This window comes from Oryctolagus cuniculus, chromosome 17 (assembly GCF_964237555.1).
Source record: "Oryctolagus cuniculus chromosome 17, mOryCun1.1, whole genome shotgun sequence".
Lineage (NCBI taxonomy): Eukaryota > Metazoa > Chordata > Mammalia > Lagomorpha > Leporidae > Oryctolagus > Oryctolagus cuniculus.
The window spans coordinates 38,546,779-38,570,797 of NC_091448.1; the positions used below are offsets into that span (position 1 = coordinate 38,546,779).

The 24,019-nt window shown below is 46.1% G+C and overlaps 1 protein-coding gene across 1 annotated transcript in view; it reads right to left on the reverse strand.

Annotated features, from left to right (window-relative positions):
- HEATR6 (HEAT repeat containing 6) overlaps window positions 1-22,438 on the reverse strand; it is a 37,360-nt gene extending 14,922 nt beyond the window's left edge. The window contains exons 1-10 of the mRNA XM_002719074.5: window positions 22,193-22,438; window positions 20,925-21,032; window positions 18,354-18,494; window positions 17,573-17,688; window positions 15,960-16,074; window positions 13,118-13,219; window positions 12,112-12,249; window positions 7,832-8,136; window positions 6,575-6,752; window positions 266-472 (exon numbers count right to left, since the gene is read on the reverse strand). Coding sequence (XP_002719120.2) covers window positions 266-472; window positions 6,575-6,752; window positions 7,832-8,136; window positions 12,112-12,249; window positions 13,118-13,219; window positions 15,960-16,074; window positions 17,573-17,688; window positions 18,354-18,494; window positions 20,925-21,032; window positions 22,193-22,399 — 1,617 coding nt within the window. The 5' untranslated portion in view covers window positions 22,400-22,438. The remainder of the gene's footprint in view (window positions 1-265; window positions 473-6,574; window positions 6,753-7,831; window positions 8,137-12,111; window positions 12,250-13,117; window positions 13,220-15,959; window positions 16,075-17,572; window positions 17,689-18,353; window positions 18,495-20,924; window positions 21,033-22,192) is intronic.
- Window positions 22,439-24,019: the final 1,581 nt, after the last annotated feature.

The window sequence follows — 24,019 nt, forward strand, 5'->3', positions numbered from 1 at the left end:
CCGGTCTGTCAGGTTTCCCCCAGTAAACCCTTTCCCTTAAAAAAAAAAAAAAAAAAAGATAAAGGAGTGTTTTTAGTAAGTCATCCACTTGGAATACAGATAGTAGGTAGGATCTGGCAGGGAGGTACAGACTGCCAAACAGTCTATCTTTAATGGAATTATGACTTCTTTACATTCTTAAGTGACTCTGGGGCTATGTACGACATCATACAAACTCGAGACAGGGGAACGCCCTCTGGAAGCCCAGGAATCCCGGCACACTTACCTTGATGATCTGAGTGAGGGTCTGAGAGGACGACTCCGCCACCAAAGCCAGGAGAAGACACCTGTGCAGCTCTCTAATGCTGGAAGCGATCATCACGGAGAACGGGGTAAAAGCCCTTCTGTGGTCACTGGTATCTTCAGCAACGGAAAGAAACTGCTTTGAGCCTTCCAAGATGGCTGACAAAACTTGCAGGGCACAGGCGCGTGTCTGAAATTTCAGGATGATCCACACTGGTTAGTTAAAAACCAGAAGCTCGGTTCCTTTCCTTCTATACATGATGTTCCAAGTATTTAGAATCATTTTAACTAGAAGAATAAAGGCAAAGGGATTATCAATCAGGTTCTAAATACAGTCATGAACTGGGCCATTTTCACCCCAGACCTAATCAAAAACACCTTCCTTCACATGGCTGTTCAGTCTTCCTTCAGTAAGGAACATGTCTAAGCTATACCACAGCACCAAAGCCTGAAACCCCGAGTATGAAAATAACGTAAACAACAGAAGCCTGGTTTTTTTCTAAGTAAGGCCAACGGAAAAGACAGAACGAAACAGATCGTGGGGTAGAAAAAATGCAAGCATCCAGAACCTGTTTCCTATCCAAGCTCCTGGGAACGTTCTGTTTTAGATTCCACCCTGAGTCACCTGAGAGCTTAATCTTGACTTAAACGGGACACCAGGAACTTTGTGTCCCTTCGATTGGGCAGTCACCATCAGCGAACTAACTTTCAGAAACAGTTTTAGCTGCAGGAAACAGCACTGTCTATAGTGAGAATACCTCATAGTCACAGAAAGCAAAGAATAAATCAGCAATGGAAAGAAAGGCAATTTAACTGAATTGGAATATATGTAGTAATATATGCGGGACTATTAACAATATATGTAGTAATATATGAGGGACTGTTAATAATATATGTAGTAATATATGCGGGACTATTAATAATATATGTAGTAATATATGCAGGACTGTTAATAATATATGTAGTAATATGCAGGACTGTTAATATATGTAGTAATATATGCAGGACTGTTAATAATATATGTAGTAATATATGCAGGACTGTTAATAATACTGTAACTTCGGGGCCAGCGCTGGGGCGCAGTGGGCTAACGCCCTGGCCTGAAGCGCCAACATCCCATATAGATGCCAGTTCGAGACCCGGCTGCTCCACACTGATCCAGCTCTCTGCTGTGGCCTGGGAAAGCAGCAGATGGCCCAAGTCCTTGGGCCCCTGCACTCTTGGCTTCGGATCGGCACACCTCCAGTCGTTGCAGCCAATTGGGCAGTGAGCCAGTGGATGGAAGACCTCTCTCTCTCTGCCTCTCCTCTCTCTGTGTGACTCTGTTGAACATTTCTGGTCAGATTTTTGTAAAAGCAGGAAACAAACACCCTAATTTGAAGATCTAATCTATTTACTCAACATTAAGTGTGTCTGAGTTTGCAGTGAAAAAATTTTCCAGAAAGCTTTCAACTATTTTATAACTCCAAGTAACAAATCACTTCTTGTAGGCTTTCTCCAGAGTGGAATTGTAAAAACATCTGACATGTATTACTCTGAAAACAAATTCATAGTAGAGTTGCTTGAGTGTTCAGAAGTTAGTGTAATCTGTGTGAGGAAACTGGGTGTCTATGTATGAAAGGACAAGAGAGGGACAGCTGAGTCAAGGTCAGCTGACCTCAGAACTTGGATCTGGGCTGGCGACGTCTGCTCTGATGGGCCAGCTGGACCTGTGTGGCAGTCTAGCCTTCACAGCCAGTTGCTGCACAGGTGCTCCGTGAAGGCAAAAATGCAGCTGTTTCAATTTCATGTCACCATGGACAATGAACTTGAATTCTATGTAATTTTCACGTATCATGAAATATTCCTCTGATTATTAGAAACTATCCAAAAGTGTAAAAACCATTCTTAGCTCAGGGCTCATCCAAAAACAAATGGTCTGTCACCTGCTGATGAGATGGCTGGTCTGCAATGAGAAGACAGGTGTAATGTAAACCCTCATTTCTTTAGACAGCAACTAAAAACTACAATTCCAACAGGTCAGAAGCCAAATACATTCATCATCAAGCTGTGGAAAGCAATTAACTCATGTTCGAGAAGTAAAAACTATTTTGGCTCAATTAACTTTGGCACTCTGGGTCGGGGGCATCCATGCCAGTCACAGATGAAAACGAAAGACGTGTCATGGAAACTGGTTATTCTTTCCGTTAAAGTACAGAATCCACACAGCGATCTATCATGACACTTCTCACAGTTCGGAGTTAATTACCTTTGTACCCTGTTTCATGTCTCTCTGTGATTACTCAGTTGTGACTCTTGATACTGAATCTGGCTCAGGTTCCGCTTCACTTCACTTTTCTATCAAAATTTAATAGCCTGCTTACCAGTTCTAATCAGCTGTATTAGCAGAAACTATGCATGTGCAAGCAAATCATAACAAGTGTAGCTCCCCAGAGATCTCATTGTGTTGGCTGAGTTTTTATTGTCTGTATACCTAACAATGATGAGGGAAAGACTTCCATCTCACCAACAGCAGTGTGCTGTTTTATTCAAATGTGGTTTCACCTCTTTAGACACGAAGGCTTGTATGAAGCTAATAAAAGAGAAAAGCAGTTTTCGCTGTTTTGCTAGTTAAGAAAAGAGCAGGAACGTTTGCTGATGTGGCTCAGCCAGACCTCATGTGTTCCCCTTTCTGTGCTGGACATCTCTGTGAGTGTGAGAAAGGAGCCCGGGCCGAGAGGGGGCACCTGGCTCTTCTCTTTGGCTTTGTTCAAGTACTGATTATTATTCCCGGTTTCAGGGCTAATTGTATTGGATCTTACAGAAGTCGCTGTCTTTCAGGGGAGGCGGAGCCTCTGGGTTTGGAGACACCCTAGCAAAGGCTATCTGCTCTTGGGTGCCATGGAGGAGGAGACCCGACTACCACCATTTTCATTCTCTTTTCTAGTTATGCTAGTTTCCAGATTCTGACTTGTGTCCATCTTTCACACTTATCTAAAAGAGAAACAAATACTCATCATGGAATTTGAAGTATAATATATAATTCTCAAGACATTAAGTGAAAAGTCTGCTCCAAAGTTCGTTCTTTAGACCAAAGTTTTGTTGATGAATCTCCTTAATATGCCTTAATAACACATGGGGAAATAATACGGAAGAAATTATTAAATTAGTCATGTTGTGTTTTCTGTTAAGTTTTTATTCATTTATTTAATTGAATTTACTTGAGAGGCAGACAAATAGATAGAGCAATCTCCCATCCACTGGTTCACTCCGTAAACAGCTGCATCAGCAGGGGCTAGGCAAACTGAAGCCAGGAGCCAAGACCTCAATCAAGCCTCCCACGTGGCAAGGACCCATGTACGTGGGCCGCCACCTCTCTCGTCATGTGTAATGCTGGCTAACAGAAACGCCAGCCATGGAGTTCTACGTGCATAACGGACACCTGAGACCATGGCCACGTGGCCTGTAGACATGGCTACTCATTTTCATTACTTCTGGTCAACCCGGAATGCTGTTCTAACCTAACTTCATCAACTGGAGCTTTTATTTATTTTAAAATAATAAAATAATGGGGCCGTCGCTATGGTGTAGCGGGTAAAGCCACCATCTGCAGTGCCACATCCCATATGGGTGCTGGTTCAAGACCTGGCTGCTCCACTTCCGATCCAGCTCTCTGCTATGGCCTGGGAAAGTGAAAGATGGCCCAAATCCTTGGGCCCCTGCACCCATGTGGGGGACCCAGAAGAAGCTCCTGGCTTCAGACTGGCCCAGCTCCAGCTGTTGTGGACATCTGGGGAGTGAATCAGAGGATGAGGATCCCTCTGCCTCTGCCTCTCCGTAACTCTGCCTTTCAAATAAATAAATAAACCCTTAAATATTTATTTATTTATTTGGAAGGCAGAAAGAAGGAGAGAGAGACATCTTCCATCTGCTGGTTCACTTCCCAAATGGCTGCAACAGCCAGGTCTGGGCCAAGCTGAGGTTAGGAGCCAGCAACTTTACTTGGTCTCCCACATGGGTGGCAGGGGTACAAGTACTTGTAACGCCATCTTTCACTGCCTTCCCAGGCCCAACAGCAGGAGGCTGGATCAGAAGCAGAGCAGCTGGGACTTAAACTGGCACTCTGATATCAGATGTCAGCATTGCAAGTAGCAGCTTAACCGAATGCGCCACAACAGCAGGCCTAAACTGGTGCTTTTAATTTTTCCACATAAATCTAGAAGTCTTTTATCAAAGTCTCCCTCAGTGACATCAATTTACTTCAATCCTCTCTTCTAGCATATGTCTTGGTGCACAATTAATTACATGATGGACAGTTGGCAGAGGCATGCTCCAAGCCTTGCTGTGAACAATTTATTCACAATATTTAATCACAGTATTTCCATACTAACATCTAGTTAAAAAAAATCTTTTGCACATAATCATTAACACTAAACTGAGTAATTTTAGTCATTTATTTTTTATCCTATTTTCAAAGGAAGACTCGTTTGTTCATTTCTCCAGACTTTCATTATTAGACTTTTGCACTGGATCTAGGATATTTCCAGAAGGAAGTTCTGTATGTTTCTTTTCTCATCATATTTTTTGCATTAACCAAAGTTAAGTAGCAAGAATATACCTAAAAGGCACCCAGGGGCCAGCACTGTGGCATAGCAGGTAAAGCTGCCGCCTGCACTGTCAGCATCCCATATGGGCGCCCATCCAAGCCCTGGCTGCTCCAATTCCAATCCAACTCCCTGCACCCACAAAGGAGACCGAGAAGCTCCTGGCTCCTGGGTTCGGACTGGTCCAGCTCCAGCCAATGTGGCCATCTGGGGAGTAAACAAGTGGATGGAAGATTTCTCTCTGTCTCCCCCTCCTCCCTTCTGTAAGTCTGACTCTCAAATAAATAAATAAATCTTAATAACAATAAAATAAAATACAAGGCACCCAAATCAAAGAGGATGACAAGACCATTCTTCAAAATAAAATTTCTCATGGTACTTCAAGTCAAATTTAAACATTTTTAAAATACAAAGATGTAGTATCATGAAATGATTTAGTTCCTTTCCATCAGATAGGCCCTCATACCCCCTACGCGCACGTCTGAAACCCTCGCGGCCCACATCTCCTTGGCTGGGCAGCTGCTGCTCCATACCAACATCTCCGTGGCCACTGCTGGCAGCTGCCCCGGCTTGGGGGTCTTCAAATCCATGTCTCTGCATCTTTATACCATCTTCCTCTCTGTGCCTGCAACGGCTCCATGACGGATTGACTTTGCACCACTCATTCCCTATTTCCCCCCAGGTTCTCGTTTACTGCCGATTCAGCTGATCTGTAAAATTTCTGGTTTAACTACTTAGGATATTGGGTTTTTGATACAACCCACAATACACTTTTTGTGTATAATTGAGGTGATTTAGTTTTCTTTACCCTGTAAAAACTTTTGAAGGGTCATGTAGAAATTTTTTCTGACAAAATAATTAGCTATTTGGGGAGATTAACAAAGGGTATTCCAAGTAGATCACTTAGCTCCCCCACAACTTCCAATTTAAGGGAAAATCTTAAAAACAGAAAAGGAGTAATACATTATTGGCCTGAAACTACTCACACCAAGTGGGAAACTGGTTACCTAGGGACACCCAGACGGCACTCAGCATGACTGTCTAATCTTCTTGATGAGAAAGGGAATAGCAGGCTCTTTTCCTTACCTGGCTAAAGACTAACTTCTGGAAGGGAGTTAACAAATCAGTAGAGACAAAAATCTGATCAGCCATGGGACACCATGCTACAGCTATTTATGACTACCACCATTTTCTCTTCTTTGCAAAAGAATCAGTTTTTCTCATAAAAACACGTAAATGTTTACTACATGTGATTTGAAAATATGGAAAAGCTCAAAGAAAAAAAGCCACTGTTGGGCTTTGACTGTATATACAATTCTAAATCCTGTGCTTTCACAAAACCTTATGAGCATTTTTCCATCTGATGCATTCTTCATAACCGTTATGTACCATGATGGTGCACTAAGTTGTGTGTCACCTCTCCCCGATTGTTTCTGCTACAAGTGCCGGGACAACCAACGTTTCACACAAGGCAGGGAGCACAGCTGCTTCCCTGGTGCTGAAGGGGGACAACAAAGCTCCAGTGCAGGGCGCTCAGGCTTCACTGAACAGGGCCCGGGCCAGGACCTCCTCTCCTCCAATGGGTTACTCACAGAAACCCAGCTCCTATCCTCCTGCCTGGTCAGCATGAGTCAGAGCTGTACTCGGGTGAGAGCTCAGACTTGGGAAATCCCCTCCCTATGGTAAACTTGGGCTGTAAATGCTCTTACCTTTGGGGAGGGGTCTTTTAATGTGAGAGTCATCAGGGACACGGACTGCGGGCTTCCGAGCTCAGGTGTGTCCGGAATGAAGGCTGACCAGTAGCCGTACAGAACTTTTTTTTCTATTGATTTTACAGTAGAAAGAAAACAAGCTAATGCTCCTTGGCGAACTTTGGCTTGGTAAGACCTTTCGTAAGTCAAGAGAAGGAGGAAAAGAAGGTTTTTTAAAATAGTTTTTAAAACATGGAAACACGCAGTGCTATTTATTGCAGATGATTCAAGTGAAAGTAACATCCTGAATAAGCCCTAAAAATGCTAATGTGGTAGCAAAAAAAAATTTTTTCCCAAAATATAATCAAAATATATTATAGCACAAAAAAAGCACAGCTACCCAGAGAATGAGAAGGCAACACTCTGATGTCAGAAAAATAGTGCCAGGACGCTGGCGCTGTGGTGTAGTGGGCTAAGCCTCCACCTACAACACCTCCATGTGGGCGCTGGTTCTAATCCTAGCTGTTCCTCTTCTGATCCAGCTCTCTGCTAAGGCCTGGGAAAGCAGTGGAAGATGGCCCAAGTGCTTGGGCCCTTGCACCCACATAGGAAACCCAGAAGAAGCTCCTGGCTTGGGATCAGCTTAGCTCTGCCCATTGTGGCCATTTGGGGAGTGAACCAGCAGATGGAAGACTTTTCTGTCTCTCCCTCTCTCTGTAACTCTGCCTCTCAAATAAATAAATACATCTTAAAAAAAAAGAAAAGAAAATGAGTGCTGGATGCGTAACAGTACAGAGTCCCCATCCATCCTCCAAGCCACCAATGACCACAGGCCCGTGCCAGGCTAATGTTATGCTGAGGCTGTTAGACATAAGCAATGCCTGTGCCCTTGATAAATGTATGCATGGCAGCAATGGACAGTGAGAGAGAGAACTCTAACACATGAATAACAATACTGGGGCAGAGGGAAGGCAAAGTGTCTCCCAGCAAGGGTACCCAACCCAAAGGGTTAGGAAAGGTGTCCCAGAGACCATGACTTCTGAGCTGCTACTGAAAATGAGCAGTGGTTAACAAGACAAAAGGAAAAAAATTAGAAAAATAGGAAAAGTGAAGGAAAGAATATTCCAGGGAGAACACGTGCAAAGGCAGATCAAGAGGGCAGAGCATCTCCAGAGTAATGCCAAGGCCCACTGCAACGAGAATGCTCAAGTCAGGGCTCCAAGCAAAGCGATTCACTTACATGCAAGGTACAGGAGTATAACAAAATACTACTACCTCATTTTACTCTGCACGCCTCCTTCTGCATCCGAATAGTCTGACTCACTGCTGCTGACCCTCTTCCAACCCGAGGAGCCGAAGGGCGAGGAGACGTGTTCCTTTCCCGCAGCCCCACCTCCACCTCCACCGAGCGGCAACCTCAGGCCGCCGGGCGAGGAGGCACGTGCAGCGTTTCCTTCATGCAGGCTCATGCTGCCCACGCCAGTGACTGCGGCCGCTTCTGATTCTCCGCCGGATTCTTCCTCCTCCTCCTCGCCTTGCTGGTTCTTCCTTGGTTTTACCTTCAATTTTTTCTTTTTGTTCTGATTTTAGAAGCAAATGAAGACATACGTATGAGAGAGATTTCAAAACAGTTTTTGGGGGCTGGCATTTGACCTAATGGTTAAGACACTGGTTTGGACACCCGCATCCCCTATCAGATGCCTAGGCAGAGTCCTGGCTCTGACCCCAATTCCAGCTTCCTGCTAATGTGCCTCCCAGGAAGCAGCTGGTGAAGGCTCAAGTAGTTGGGTCCTGACACCCGTGTGGGAGACTAGACTGAATCCCCAGCTCCCAACTCCAGCCTGGCCCAACCCTGTGGACTGAACCAACGGATGAGAGCTCTCTCTCTCTGTCTCTTGAATAACCAATAAATATGTAAATAAATGAAAAACAGAAAAATACTGAATCACTGGTACTTCCTCATTTGAATGCAGCTAAGTCATTCCCAAAATGTAGTGTGAAGAAAGAAGAGGAAGAGGAGTAAAGGAATTACTTCATACCCTGTGTCAGGCACAGTGTTAGGACACCCTACTGCACAGCAGGAAATAAGGCAATGAAACACACAGGATAGAGCAGAAAGGGGCCTGGGTTTAAACTCCACCTCTGTGATTCTGGGGAAACCATACAGCCTCTCTGAGCCTGACCTTCCTCTTCTGTAAGCATGAGGCCAAGACCACCCACCTTGCACACTGCCTGTGATAGTATTCGGCCTTTTCAATTGGGATTCCACGAGAGAAATGTAAAGCCCATAGGAAATGACTTGAGTGCCCATTTTCTCAGTCCTCCCAGGGAAGACACCGGCCAGTCCTACTGAAGATGCGTGCAAAGGAGAGATGGCGATGCATCACAAAGCACACGTGCTGTGTGTTTAGGGCCTTGGGGCTAAGCAGAAGCAGATACTAGGTTGAAGCTGGTTTCCTTCTTTTCTCTTTCTTCCCTTTTGTGGCGTCTCTGTGTCACTGGACTATGTGCCTTCCTCTGAGTTCTCAGAGTCCCTGGCCTTGCAGAAAAATCCCCCTCACTTCTACCTTGAATTATTCACGTGGATGCAGGTTCACCCTCTTACTTGCTACCTGTGCAACAGCGATCCAGAGTGAGGCTGCCCTGAGTCTGGCTCACTCTCAGAGGGAGCTGACCACCTGTCAGTCTCCCGGGGGCCACTCTGCAGCCATAGTTTAAATGCTAAATCGCTTTCCTGCTCAGGTGAGACAGCCCAGGAAGATGCCTGAGGGGTCCCTAAAGGGATGCCGTGACACAAGTTCCGGCCCCCAGCTCCCTGGGAGCCACAAAAGCACAACCCTCCCCTCTGCCACTCTTCTGTGCAGCAGGAGTGGACTACAGCTTGCTGTAGCCCCACCAGGGCTGCCCTGACCCTGACCTGGAATCCCGCGGGTGAGTCCCCTAATAAACTCATTTATTCTTATATGGAGCTGCCTTCCTCATTTTTTGGTCTCAAGATTCCTACTCAGTGGGAGGGGCTCTGCTGATACTACACTCAGATCAGATCTTTCAAGGAATCCCCATCACCCATGAGATAAAAACTGCTTAGCATACCATACAAGATCCTTCTGACCTGGCCTCCATACACACCTGCCCCACCCATCCTCGCTACTTAGACCTACTAGTTAACAGCTGGGCTACAAGTGTTCTCATTCTCTGGTTCAGCCAACTTTCCTCAGAATACAACACCTCCCTCCTCTCGGTGCTGCTGTTCACTCTGGGGTTCCAGTTTAGCTATGACTAAAAAGCCTTCTCCCACTCCTCCACTTGGATCAGGCACCTGAACATGCTCCCAGAGAACCCTGTGCATATTCTTTAAGTCTTTCAGGCAGTGGCTTTAAAAAAATTTTTTTTAATGTATTTATTTCAGAGGCAGACAGCCAGCCAGAGAGATAGAGACAGCTATCAGAAAGAGCAGACAAAGAGTACGTGTGAGGGAGACAGTGTGTGTCTCAGAGAGAGCGAGAGAGAAAGAGTAAGAGAGGGTAAGAGAGGGAGAACGTGTGCTCCCCTCTGCTGGTTCACTCACAAAGTCCCTACCACAGCTCTATACCAGGGTTGAAGCTAGGAACTCAGTCCAGGTCTCCCATGTGGGTGGCAGGGACTCAATTACTTGAGCCGTCACTGCTGCCTTCCAAGGCTTGCATTAGTAGGAAGCTGAACTAGCATCTTACCTGTTAGACCAAATGCCTGCCTGCCTCTTCCCCTTCGACCCTGTGATTATTCAGGTGAAAAAATCCTAACACTGCACGCTTATGGTTTATTTATCCATCTCTGCCTTCTCCCCCAGACTTCCAGGAACGACTAGAGTCTATCTTTAATGCTGAGCACAACACCTGGATTGTAAAAGATGTTCGGTAACCACTGAATAAGTCAATCAGTGAAAGAATTTCTAATGATGAGCATTTTTTTAGCAGGTACTACATTGCTGGATGTAAAACCTGACCCAGGGCTGGCTACAATGCTGGCATCCCATACTGCAGGGCTGGTTCAAGTCCTGGTGGCTCTGCTTCCCAGCTGCTCTGCTTCGGATGCAGCTCCCTGCTAATGCACCTGGGAAAGCAGTAGAGGATGGCACAAGTGTTTGGGTCCTTGCTACCCATGTGGGAGACTCAAATGGAGTTCCAGGCTTCTGGGTTAGGCCTGGCCCAGTTCTGGCCACCAAAGCCATTTGAGAAGTGAACCAGCAGATGGAAGATCTCTCTCTCTCTACCTTTCAAATAAATGAAATAAATCTTAAAAATGAAACCTGAGCCATCTATCTGTTTGCTCAACTCTCCAACTGAAGCATGAGGGAGCCAGCAGCTATGTGGAAAGCCTGGGAGATCTGGTGTATGTTCAGCTGGGAGACAGTGATCTGACCAGCCAGTGCGCTGCCAACAGTCCACAGAGGCAGACTACGGTCCAGAGGACGAATTTAGCTTCTGTAAATAGATTTTCTGGACCACAGCCATGCCCATTCATTTGCACGGTGCCGACGGCAGCTTTGCACTGCAACTACAGAGCTGGTAGTTGTGAGAGACCTACACTATCTCCTAGCTAGCCTTTTTTTTTTTTTTTTTTTGACAGGCAGAGTGGACAGTGAGAGAGAGAGACAGAGAAGGTCTTCCTTTGCTGTTGGTTCACCCTCCAATGGCCGCCGCAGCCAGTGCGCTGCGGCCGGCACACCGCGCTGATCCGATGGCAGGAGCCAGGTACTTATCCTGGTCTCCCATGGGGTGCAGGGCCCAAGGACTTGGGCTATCCTCCACTGCACTCCCGGGCCACAGCAGAGAGCTGGACTGGAAGAGGGGCAACCAGGACAGAATCCGGCGCCCCGACCAGGACTAGAACCCGGTGTGCCGGCGCCGCAAGGCGGAGGATTAGCCTAGTGAGCCACAGCACCGGCCCCTAGCTAGCCTTTTACAGATAATGTTTATTGACTTCTGGTCTTGAGCATTTGGGGGATGACGACGCTTGGCTTTGTGTATAAAATGAATGCTCATCTTCAAAAGCTGTTCCCTGCCCAGAACTTTACAAGTAAAAGATTCCCTAACTGGTATTTTCAGCAGTCTGATGAATTTAGATTAAATAAGTAGGAACCCAATTGAAACTAAATTCAAGGTGGCCTTTGGGGGCAGCAATGATGCAAATCACAGAGAACATATGGCAGGGCCAGTGTTGTGGCGCAGCGGGTTAAAGGCCAGGCCTGCGGCTCCCTGCTTATGCGCCTGAGAAGGCAGTAGGAGATGGCCCAAGTGTCTGAGCCCCTGCACCCGTGTGGGAGGCCCAGCAGAAGCTCCTGGCTCCTGGCTCCTGGCTCCGTATTGGCCACTGCAGCCATTTGAGGAGTGAATAAGCAGATCGCTCGCTCTGTCTCTACCTCTCTCTGTAACTCGGTCTTTCAAATAAATAAAATAAATCTTTAACAAAAGAAAAAAAAAAAAGAAAAAATAAAAGGAAGGAAGGAAGGAAGGAAACACACGGCAAGCTAGTTAAACAATCCAAAACCACACTCTAAATAGACATAAACGTACTGCAGTTGGTCGGGAGGCACTGGATTCCGGTTGCTGTGGCTGGACAGGTGGCCGTCCGTCATACTGAGGAAGTGGAGTTGGGTACAACACGGTGGGCATCTCGATGCTCAGCCCAGGCAGTCCATGGAACATGGATTTCTGACAATGATGAACAAGGAGATACAAACACAAAACATAGTAAGTCATAAAACAGAATCAGAACACAGATTAATGCTTAACAATCTATTAAGAAAATAAAAATGGTTTAAAGGTTTGTTTAGGGATTAAAGGAGAGCTTAATTCCACCTTGCCTCCAGGTGCATATCGTTTGGCCAGATCAGATGTTTTGTTTGGTTTTAGTTTATTCATTTTTTTATCTATAAAATTTATCTGACCATTTCTAATCCTATTATTGTATCTACCTAGGGTTTTCTTTTTTTGGTTTTTAACAATTTGTCATTTTCACTTAGTTACCCATCTCCATCTCTGCATATCTGTTTATCTCTCTACTTGATTTGGGAGTAGGAAAAACAGGACAAGAAGGAAAATTTTGGTCTTGACCATCACACACAGCAGTGACCTAAAGACAGTACGAAGCTTCTTCCTCCTTCCTGGCTGAACTAAAAACACTTGGGTCCTCGGAAGTGGACCTGATTGTCCCACTGTGGGGCAGGTGGCAATGGCAGCCTGCTAACACTTCTTGATCCACCAGCCTACCACACAGAGGAGAGAAAGGGAAGCTCTTCTTTAAGAACAAACAGCAGGTTCAAGATCATCTGTAAGCAGACTATCCACAGATTAGTCTCATTCCTTCCTAAGATTCATGGGTACTCTTCCTATTTTGATAATGTATTAAAACTGAGGTTTATTGCTTTCTGTGCCTAATTTTTTTTTAGTATGCTTGATTATGAACACTTTATTCTGCCCTCTTTAAGTACATACAAGCACTTTTAATGATGATGAGCAGCAGTCCTCATGTCTGGGGTTTAACCAGGAAGAACACGGATCACATGCGGACTTGCCTTACCTTTAGCACAGCCAGAAGAGCTCCAAGTTCCTCAGTCTGTGTCAGTTTCATCTTCCCACCATTGAGAAGTGACTGTATACCTTTTAATGCATTTTGTAACAACTAGAAAGAAGAGGCAGAAAAGTTTGGTTGTCTGGGAATCACCTTTTTAGCAGCACTTCGGAAAAGCCTTCAGATGACAGGAAAAAAACCTTGACAAAGGGCTGTGTGTGGGAGCCGATGATCAGTGATAGAAGCATGGCTTCCTGAGGACAGTCCTGACCAAGACTGAATTCGGGACTCAGTAACCTCATGTCTAAGACTACCCTTACAGACCAAGCCACAAGAGAGGATATAAAATGTAGTCTTGCTTGAAATAGGGGAAAAATAGAAAAAAGTTCAATTTCCATCAGTTTTAATTGTGACAATGACAATATAAGAAGCTAATCTTTCGGCCGGCGCCGTGGCTCAATAGGCTAATCCTCCACCTTGCGGCGCCGGCACACGGGGTTCTAGTCCCGGTTGCCCCTCTTCCAGGCCAGCTCTCTGCTATGGCCAGGGAGTGCAGTGGAGGATGGCCCAGGTGCTTGGGCCCTGCACCCCATGGGAGACCAGGAAAAGCACCTGGATCCTGGCTCCTGCCATCGGATCAGCGCGGTGCGCCGGCTGCAGCGGCGGCCATTGGAGGATGAACCAACGGCAAAGGAAGACCTTTCTCTCTCTGTCTCTCTCTCTCACTGTCCACTCTGCCTGTCAAAAAAAAAAAAAAAAAAGAAGCTAATCTTGGGGCTGGCATTGTGTGCAGTGGGTTAAGCTGCTGCCTGCAAAGCTGGCATCTCCCATTAGAGTGCCAGCTCAACTTCCGGTTGCTCTGCTTCTGTCCTAGCTCCTGCTGTTGCGCCTGGGGAGGCAGCAGAAGACAGTTCTACTACTTGGGCCCCCGTCACCACGTGGGACACTCTGATGGAGTTCCCAGCTCCTGGCTTCAGCCTGGCCAGCCCCAGCGTTATGGCCATTTGGGGAGTGAACCAGTGAATGGAAGATCTCTTTTTCTGTCACTCTGCTTTTCAAATAAATAAATATTTTTTAAAAACATGTTAACAAGTTGTCATATCTACATCAGATTTTCCCTAAAGTAATAAAATACTGCTGATATTACTAAAATCTACTTTCTTCTCTTTCACCTAAACAATACTTATTAGCTTGAAACTGTATTGCTTTTATATTCAAGGGGGAAAAGATAAAGAGAGCTGCCTTTAAAATCTAGAATCCCAAAGTAAAAACAAAACAAGACAAAACAAAGGGCCGGCGCCGTGGCTCAATAGGCTAATCCTCCGCCTTGTGGCGCCGGCACACCGGGTTCTAGTCCCGGTCGGGGCACCAGATTCTGTCCCGGTTGCCCCTCTTCCAGTCCAGCTCTCTGCTGTGGCCAGGGAGTGCAGTGGAGGATGGCCCAGGTGCTTGGGCCCTGCACCCCATGGGAGACCAGGAGAAGCACCTGGCTCCTGCCTTTGGATCAGCGCACTGCACCAGCTGCAGCGCGCCAGCCGTGGTGGCCATTGGAGGGTGAACCAACGGCAAAAGGAGGACCTTTCTCTCTGTCTCTCTCTCTCACTGTCCACTCTGCCTGTCAAAAAAAAAAAAAAAAAAAAGACAAAACAAAGTTTCTTGTTTGGGAGTGGGCATTTGACTTAGGGTTAAGACAGCTGCATCGCATACTGCAGGGCCTGGGTCTGATACCCACCTCTGGCTTCTGACTCCAGCTTCCTAAGCAGACCCTGGGAGGCAGCAGCAGTGACTCAAGCAGTTGGATTCCTGCCACCCATACTGAGATCCAGTCTGAATTTCCGGCTCCCAGCTTCAGCCCAGCCCAGCTGCAGCTGATGTGGGCATCCAAGGAGTAAACCGATGGATGGGAGTATGTTCTCTCTCTCAGTCTCTGTGTGTGTGTGTGTCTCTGTGTCTCAAATAAATAATTTTTTTGTATTTTTTTTAAATTTATTTATTTGAAAGGCAGAGTTTTATATGTAGAGAGATCGTCCAGACACTAGTTCACTCCCCAAATGGCCACAATGGCCGGAGCGGGGCGGGTTGGAAGCCAGGAGCCAGGAGCTTCTTCCAGGTCTCCCACATGGGTGGCAGGGGCCCAAACACTTGGGCCACCTTCTGCTGCTTTTCCAGGAGCATTAGCAGGGAGCTGGATTGGAGGCAGAGCAACTGGGATATGAACTGGAGCCCATACAGGATGCTGGCACTGCAGGTGGCAGCTTTACCTGTTATACCATAACGCCAGCCCCCCAAGTAAATAATTTTTTTTAAAACAAGTTTCTTGTCATTTAAACCCCAAAGAAAGCCTTGATTTCCTTCATTTTAGATTATGAACATTCTATTTATGCTTGTATCATTAGATAAAACTAATATAGAAGCCAAATTAAACTCTTTGGTATGGAGCCAGCACTGTGGCATAGCAGGTAAAGCCACTGTCTGCAGTGCCACTATCCTATATGGGCACCGGTTTGAGTCCTGGCTACTCCACTTCCGATCCAGCTCTCTGCTATGGCCTGGGAAAGCAGTAGAAGATGGCCGGAGTCCTTAGGCCCCTGTACCCACATGGGAGACCCAGATGAAGCTCTAGCGTCTGAATTTGGATTGGCTCAGCTCCGATCGTTTTGACCATTTGGGGAGTGAGCCAGCAGATGGAAGACTTCTCTCTCTTTCTCTGCCTCTACCTCTCTGCAACTCTGCCTTTCAAATAAATAAATAAATCTTAAAAAAAAAAAAACCTCTTTGGTAACAGCCTCTGTTCTCCCTTGCTTTTACACATACTTGTGACATTCACAAGATCAGTGATAGTCCCACCTACCATGCAAAATGTTATATCATCCATAGTGGGCAACTTTGGAGATTGTAAAGTAGTCAGGAAAGCCTGGAAGCAGATATTCTGGTAGGGCTCCTCCAGGTACGGCTGTCCCGGCACGCTGAAACACATGCAGAGAAAACAATTCAAACCACTTCCTTTCAAATGGCACTCGCCAAAGACTAAGAATTAAAACAGCAGTAACATAAGCAGAGATGGAAGGTACCCTCAAATACAAGCATACTATGGAAAACTGGTTACTTAGTTATTGCTATGGGCCATGTACCAGGTTGGAGTGAATGTGAAGAAGGAAGGACAGTTTCTATACAATACAGTCACAGAAGTTTGCATGGAAGAAGTATGGAGGAAAGAAATCTTTTTTTCAATTCTAACAGGGAAACAATGCAGACAGATTCACTCATGTTAGAATCACATAGCTGAACCCAAGCACTGGACAACACTGTGCTAGGTAGAGACAAGTTCAAGTTTGTGCTGCTGGGGTATGCATTGCGGCACAGTGGGATCAGCAGCTGCCTGCAATGCTGACATCCCGTATCGGAGTACCAATCTGAATCCCGGCTGTTCTTCCTGTCCAGCTCCTTGCTAATGAACCTGGGAAAGCAGCAGAAGATGGCCAAAGTCCTGGGCTCCTGCCACCCACATGGGAGACCCAGATGGAGTTCCAGGATCTTGGCTTTGGCCTGACCTATCCTCTGGTTGCGGCCATTTGGAGAGTGAATCAGTGGATGGAAGATCTCGTGTTTCCCTCTCTCTGTCACTTTGCCTTTCAAATAAATAAAGAAAATCTTTAACAACAAAAACTTTGTGCTGCTTGTTTTCTCCTACATATTGCATGAATCGAGAGCTTGTAGCTGGGATTGGTTCCATTTTTTTAAAAGAAGAAACTTGAGGCCAGCACTGTGGTGTAGTGGGTAAAGCCTCCGCCTGCAGTGCCAACATCCCATATGGGTGCCGGTTCGAGACCTGGCTGCTCCACTTCCGATCCAGCTCTCTGCTATGGCCTGGGAAAGCAGTAGAAGATGGCCCAAGTGCTTGGGCCCCTATACCCTCGTGGGAAGACCCGGAGGAAGCTCCTGGCTCCTGGCTTTGGATAGGCGTGGCTCCGGCCATTGCGGCCAACTGGGGAGTGAACCAGCAGATGAAAGACACTCTCTCTCTCTCTCTCTCTCTGCCTCCTTCTCTCTCTGTATAACTCTTTCAAATAAATCTTTAAAAAAGAAGAAGAAGAAGAAGAAACTGGCCTTGACAGCTAAGTCTCATCAGATATAGATGAATATATCCTTCCAAAAGTTAATATGGCTATAGTTTACATCAACAGAAAACAAAACTTTCACACATTGCCCATGTATTGCTTTTATCCTATTTTAGAGATATAATCCTAGTTGCCCATTTTCCCCTTCATTTCTTTATAACCTATCTTCACATGCAATATTAAAATAAAAATATATATATAAGATGACCTTTTTAGCAAAGTACATGGGAAGTACAAGTAGGTTATTTTTCTAAGTTGCCTCTAGCTTCAGATAGATGGAACCAGGCTCAAAGAGCCTGAGAGGTCCTAAGTCATCACCACTAGGAGACCCGACTGACCCACATACCTGAGACATAAGTTTGCCATGCAGTGCACCGCAGCCCTCCTGACTTCAAGATCAGACTGAGTCAAGTCACTCAGCTTCATCAAGAGCCCGGTCTTGCCTAGCAAGTCTGGAAGGTACTAAAAACCAAGTAATAGTCAGTGTTGGTCTGAGAGAATCTTCTAGGAAAAAAAAGTTATTCTTTAGACAGATTTCCTTTTTTTAACAACATGGCAGTTAAGTACCTAAAGACTAGCTGTTAGGCAAATCGTGCAGATGAGGATGTGAAAATATGCCAAAACAACAGCAAGGATCAGCACTCCCAGCCTAGCCGAGCACTTCCCAAGTATCATCCATCACACCCCCTCCTCAGAACGACTGCTTTACACAGAGGAAACAAGGCTGAGAGCAGCTGAGTAAGGGTTGTCCAGGGTTCCACACCTCGGAAGTGCCAGGAGGGAAACGTGACTACTGCTCCAGTGCCTGTGCTCCTGGCCTTTAAAGGAGACAGGGGCGGGTATTATGGCAGAGCAATTAAGCTACCACTTGGGATGCCTGCATCCCATATCTGAATGCTGGTTCGAGCCCTGGCTATTCCACTTCCGCTCCAGCTTCCTGCCAATGCATACTGGGAGGCAGATGCTGGCTCAACTGCTCAGGTCCTTGAAATGCACCCGAGAGATGCTGACGGAATTCCAGATTCCTGGATTTGTGTGGCCCAACCCCACCTGGTTTAAAAAATCTCTCTGTTGCTCCAGCTTTAAAACAGATGAAAACACAATTTTTCAAATACAGCTTAAACCACCTTCTGACATTTGGAACCATTGCAGTAAACGAGAGCTGCGAGGGCTTGGAGAATTTCCATGTGTGTCCAGGCACTGCACTGCTGAATGGCCGAGATAGTGTACGCCAAGAGGAAGTCCAGGTTCTGCTCGTCAACAATGACCTACCAAGAGCATAAAACATGGTACATGAGCTCACCTTTGAAAAGCATTTTTTACCCTCTGACACCTATGTAGAGGAATCTGAATCAGACTGAGTAAGACTGTGTATGAGTCTTTTTTGCGTCAAAAGGATCAGCCCTAGAGGGCTTTCAAAGCCTGGTCAAGACAGAGGCCTTCTCCCGGCTCCAGGGGCCTGCTCACTTCTTCACCCCCGGCCCCCATCACTTGAAGTAGAACGAAGCAAAGTCCTTGTAACCCTTCCTTGACCTAAACAGACACTGCCAGTTTTCTTTTTTTAACGTTTTCACATTAACCTTTTTAAAGAAAGCTTTTATTTAATGAATACAAATTTCATAGGTACAGCTTTAGGAATAGAGTGGTTCTTCCTCCCATATCCGCCTTCCCACCCCCACTCCTGTCCCACTTCCTACTCCCTCTCCTATCCCATTCTTCATTAAGATTCGTTTTTAATTAACTTTATATACAGAAGACCAACTGTATACTAAGTAAAGATTTCAACAATTTGTTGCCAGCTTTCAATACACCAAATTAAGGTTCAGATCACTGAAATTTCTTAGTTCAAATTGCCTTATCATAGTAAACACTCAACAAATAGACAGTGAATAAAAAAATCTGCTAACTAGCTGGTATGTCTTTCCATGACAGGGGAATACAACCTGAAGAGACAGCACACCCTTGCCCTCACAGACTTGATAATCTTGTGGGGACAGATTAGGGCAACCCAAGTATCAATTCAGACAGCTAAGACAAACTGATCAAATGCTAAGAAAGTTGGTTATGGGCGGTAAGTGCCACAGGTGAGCAGGAACTTTTCCAATTGCCAGTGTTATGAACATCTACCTAAGAATAGCAAACACCGAGCAAGCACCCCAGATCAGTTTGAAAAATTCTAAACTTGAAATCAGCCTTATTCATGTAGCACACATTGGTTACCTACCAGCATCCCCACCTTCCTTCCTTGTTGGCAGAGCAGTGATTTCATTTGGGTGCCCACCTCTTCCACTTGAGACCCAGAGGTAAACTCTAATTAGTCTAAAACAGTGGTTCTCAACCAGGGGAAACCTTGCTCCCCAAGGAACATCTGGTATCGTCTGTAGACAAGTTTGTCACAATTGGAGGGGTGCTAATGGCATCTAGTGGGTGGAGACCAAGATGCCATAAACATCCCACAAGGCATACGACAGCCTCACATAACAAAGAATTACCGAAGCCAAAATGTGAAGACAGTGCTGAGGCTGAGAAACCCTACGCTCCAGCTGATTCTGGTGTGCACCAACACTGAAACCACTGGTTTAAGCCACTCATGGTAATACCATGCTCCTGCTCAGAGACCAGTTCAGAAAAGTATTTACACAAGGAGTACTCAAAAAGCTCACGGTGTGTACCATGAAAAGAATGCATGGATTTCCATGGGTTTTTTTTTTGGCACCAAGATAAACTTATCTTTGAGTTTCATTTTCCCATAAACTTTCTGAAGCATCTGGTATGACTAGGGTCTCTCCCGAGAGATACCAGAGGAGTCCGCCACAGAATTTACACGCACATTTCCTCACTCTTAAACAAGCAGTTCTCTTGCTGCTGCTGCTGCTGCTCTCTCTCCTGCACAGGATGTCTCGAATGGAGGCGGCCATCTGGTGAAGAGAGGAGTTGCCAGCTGAGGATAACCCACACGCTGACAGAGGCAGGGAGGACAGACGCCAGCAAGTCCCTTACTCTCAACGGCCCCTGAAACTGCCTCCCCTGGGAACTATGATGTGGCACGTTTTTGTCTCTCTTTCTTTTTAGCATCTAACTATACTGGTTGGCTTTTTTGCTTCTTGCAGCTAAAAGCATCCTAGTTGACGTAACACAAGTTGATGCGCTTTGCACCTTTAACTACACTCGTGTACTCATGTGGTATCTCCAGTGGGAACAGTCTTAACTTCTGATCTGTTCCGAAAAAGGCGTCTGATTTATTTAGGAAACCGGAAAAGGATCTAGAGAAAGGGGACCCGAGTTACAGACTTTGATATAAATAACTGAGGTCTGTTTGTCTGGGTGTCCTTCTGTCCTATTTTCCCTAGCTTGGGGAAAGGAGAAAATATGGATGGAAAAGAGATAAGGAATCATTCCAATTTATTCTACGATACACCTTGAAAAAATCGAAGACTGGGGCAGAGGGGATTGGGGATTGGTGGATTGACCCAAACAACAGTACTTATAACAGACAAATGTCTAGAACTGTATGAAATTTTTTTTTTATTTTTTTTGCCTGCTATATTTGTTTTAGTAACATTCTTGGTAAGGCATGTGCTTTTCCCACAGCTTCCTAAGACCAGCCTATCCTATCTACCACAGATATAGTCTTTCAAAGACATGACTTATTCTCAGAAAGTTCCTGATCTGAATTCTGACGTCACAGACACGATTACCTGCAGTCTGTTAAGTAAATGGTGGATGAGCTGAGACACTTTGCTGACGAGATGATTCTGATTCAGAGGCACCAGTCGGCAAGCTTGCACGAGAAGAGCACTGACATCCTACCAAAAAAGAAAGAAGACAAAGAAAAGGCAGGACGCCTATTATCCGAGTGAGGAAGTCCCTAAACACAGCCAAGAGGGACAAGAAAAGTGATGCTCACACTCTGGTATGGGGAGAGATAAATGTTTTTACTTTTATAATCAGACTTTTTTTTTTTTTTTTTTAACCAAAGAAAAGACCACTCTGGCAGCAGAACAAAGAATGGTTTGGAGCAGAGCTGGACTGGAGGAGGAGGTCGGTTCGAGACCAGTGGAGTAGTCCAGGCAAGAGTCACCTTGCCTGAGGGCCTAAGGCACTGGCCACAGGACTAGAGAGGAAGTGGAGGGCTGAGAAGTATGTTTGAGACAGAGTCTGAAGAAGATTGGATAGGACCCGGATGAAGGAAAGGGGGAAGACAGTGTTTTACCTGAACTGGTGAATTCTGCACATTTGGTGGGGGGGGGGGGGGGGGGGTGTGTGCAATGCACTGGGGGTGGGAATGTGTGTAGAGTTAATGCATCCATCTTTAGGACAGTCAAGTTTAAGATACCTGGAAGCAAAACAAGGCCATGCTACGCCTGGCTCAAGAGTGCAGGGATTCAGTAGGTGGTACTCAAGGCCAATATATGTGAAAAAGAGGGTGAAAAGAAGTTCTAACGAGGATTCAGTGCGGAAGAACCGAAATACTGGGGCCTTGGGGCAGCCTTGGGCTCCAGTTCTTGCTCTGCTATTTGCCAGTACTGTGATGTTGCATCTTTATGAGCTTCAGTATTTTCCTTAGTGAAAAATGACAAAATATACAAGGCAGGGGTGCACGGTCCGGCGCAGTACATTGCCCATGCACCCTGTACTCAGCAACCTAACAAGGAATTTTGCCTACAAAGAGTTTTGGATGTCCAGAGGGGAAGTGGAGCCGGGGGCAGGAAAGCAGCAGCAGCGATGACATCCCAGGTGTTACTGGATAGAGCACAAGTGGTTAAGTTGAGTTTTGAAAGATGTGTTTGCCAAGCACCGCAGGGCGTTCCGAATGAAGGGGGCAGAGGATGCGCTGCGGTCGTAGGGAGCAAGCCAGCCTGGAACTAGTCACGGGTGGGAAGCGCCCAGAGGGTCCCCGAACAGGTGGGGCCGGGGCGGGGGCCAGCAGGCGCGGCATCTGTCCTCGCTCGGGCGCACCGCCTACCTGCGGGGCCACGCCGCCGCCCTCGCTGTAGTTCTCCGAGATGAGTTGGTCGAAGAGCAGGTGGATCTCGGTGCGGGCGGAGCTGCTGTCATCCGGGCGCAGGGCGCAGAGCCTGGCGGACAAGCGGCGGAAACCATTGTCCTGCTCCGGGGGTGTCTCCCGCGGCGGCCCGCAGGGGAACGCGCCCACAACCTGCACCGCCGCCATCTTCCTACTGCAGGGAAGTACTTCCGGGGCATTCCTCGGTTCTGCGTTCTAGTTCCGGAAATACCTTATTTGGACTGGAACGGCAACTGGAGTGGTTTCCTTGACTACGGGGGACTCCTTGGGGACTGCTCGGACTAAACTCGCAGAGGCTGTCAGAAATTAGCTTGAAGAGCTTCCACCGCCCACCTCTCCTGAGCCCTGACTGGAAAGTGGGAATTGTGTTTGTTCTCTTAGAAGTTTGTTTCTGGACAGAGCTGACATGAACTGTTTAGTGCTAGAGTTTTGGATTCGGGTAGAACTGGAAAGGGGCTGCTGTGCATGGCAATGGCAGAAACTAAGACGTTCTTCTACTCTTACCTTGTATGACAGCCACAAATTCACCCTACATAAAGAACGCGTTACCCAGTATTCCTTGCAGTTGGCTCTTGCTAGTGATTAAAATCTGGCCGGTGGATTGCAGGGCAGCTTTCCTGTATTTGTGACAGCTGACTGCAGGCTTTGTTCCCTTTTCCTCTCTTTTTGCACAGGGAAGGCTCCTGTGTATCATGAGGCAACTCTCCACACTACAAGATTAAGTGTGGAGTTCAAACCGAGTCACGTAAAATACAGCCTCCTTCAGGCTGAGACTGAACATCCCAAAATTCTCTGAAAACTTAAAGAGGCTGGAAAATTAAATAGTAATCTAAAAAGTTGTGATCAGTTTGCAGGCATCAGAGAGCTGAGGGCTTAACATTCACGTGTGGACACCCTGGGCCTTTGAATTGTAAAAATATAAAGCAAATCCGCATCCCTGGCTCTAGGAGAAACCTTAAAGTTATCAATGTATGCATTTTTATACCAGTAATCAAACACTTCTGATCAATCAATATTGGTTGTATGCTTTAGCAGAGCTAGCTTCTCTGCGAGAAATGTTTGCTTTTTGCTTCAATTTAAGTTCCATTATGCTTGCATATTATTGCGTGTTCTTGGGTGTGTGTGTGTGTGTGAGAGAGAGAGAGAGAGAGAGAGAAAGAGAGAAAGAGAGAAGTAGGCATTTGATCAGAGAAGAGCAGAAGTTGAACCTAGTCACTAGATGGTTTATATTGGGTTCCCTGAAAGCAGAGACCAAGACAAGGTTGCTATTGAGCAATTTATTTAGGAATACACAGAGAGGAAGGAGAATCAATGCTAATATGTGCTGTTGAGTTGACCATTGTGAGCGGTGGTTGATTGTTCAGGCCTCAGGAGTTTCTGAGAAGCCTATGGGTAAGAAGTGGCAGGAAGAAAGATATGTCTGCCAGCTTTGACCTCTATCCACAATCACTGCCCTACAGGCATTCATTCTCTTTGAGCACACATGAGTGTCTCGTGGTTCCTACAGCAGTACCTTGTACAGTCAAAGAAGCCCTGAGGCAAAAGTGTGTACGAAGGCAAGGCACAGACAAGTTGCACCTGTACTAAGTTACTAGCTGCCCAAGATAAACTAGTTGCTGTAGCAATGGTTAAGGTCAAGAATATTTGAAGCAATGCTTAAGATGTATCCAACACACTGTGCCAGAAAGATGTGAGACCTATCAATCACCATGGGGTGGTGGTGTGAAAAAACTGTGGGAAGGATCTGGCTCTGGTATGGTTTACCAC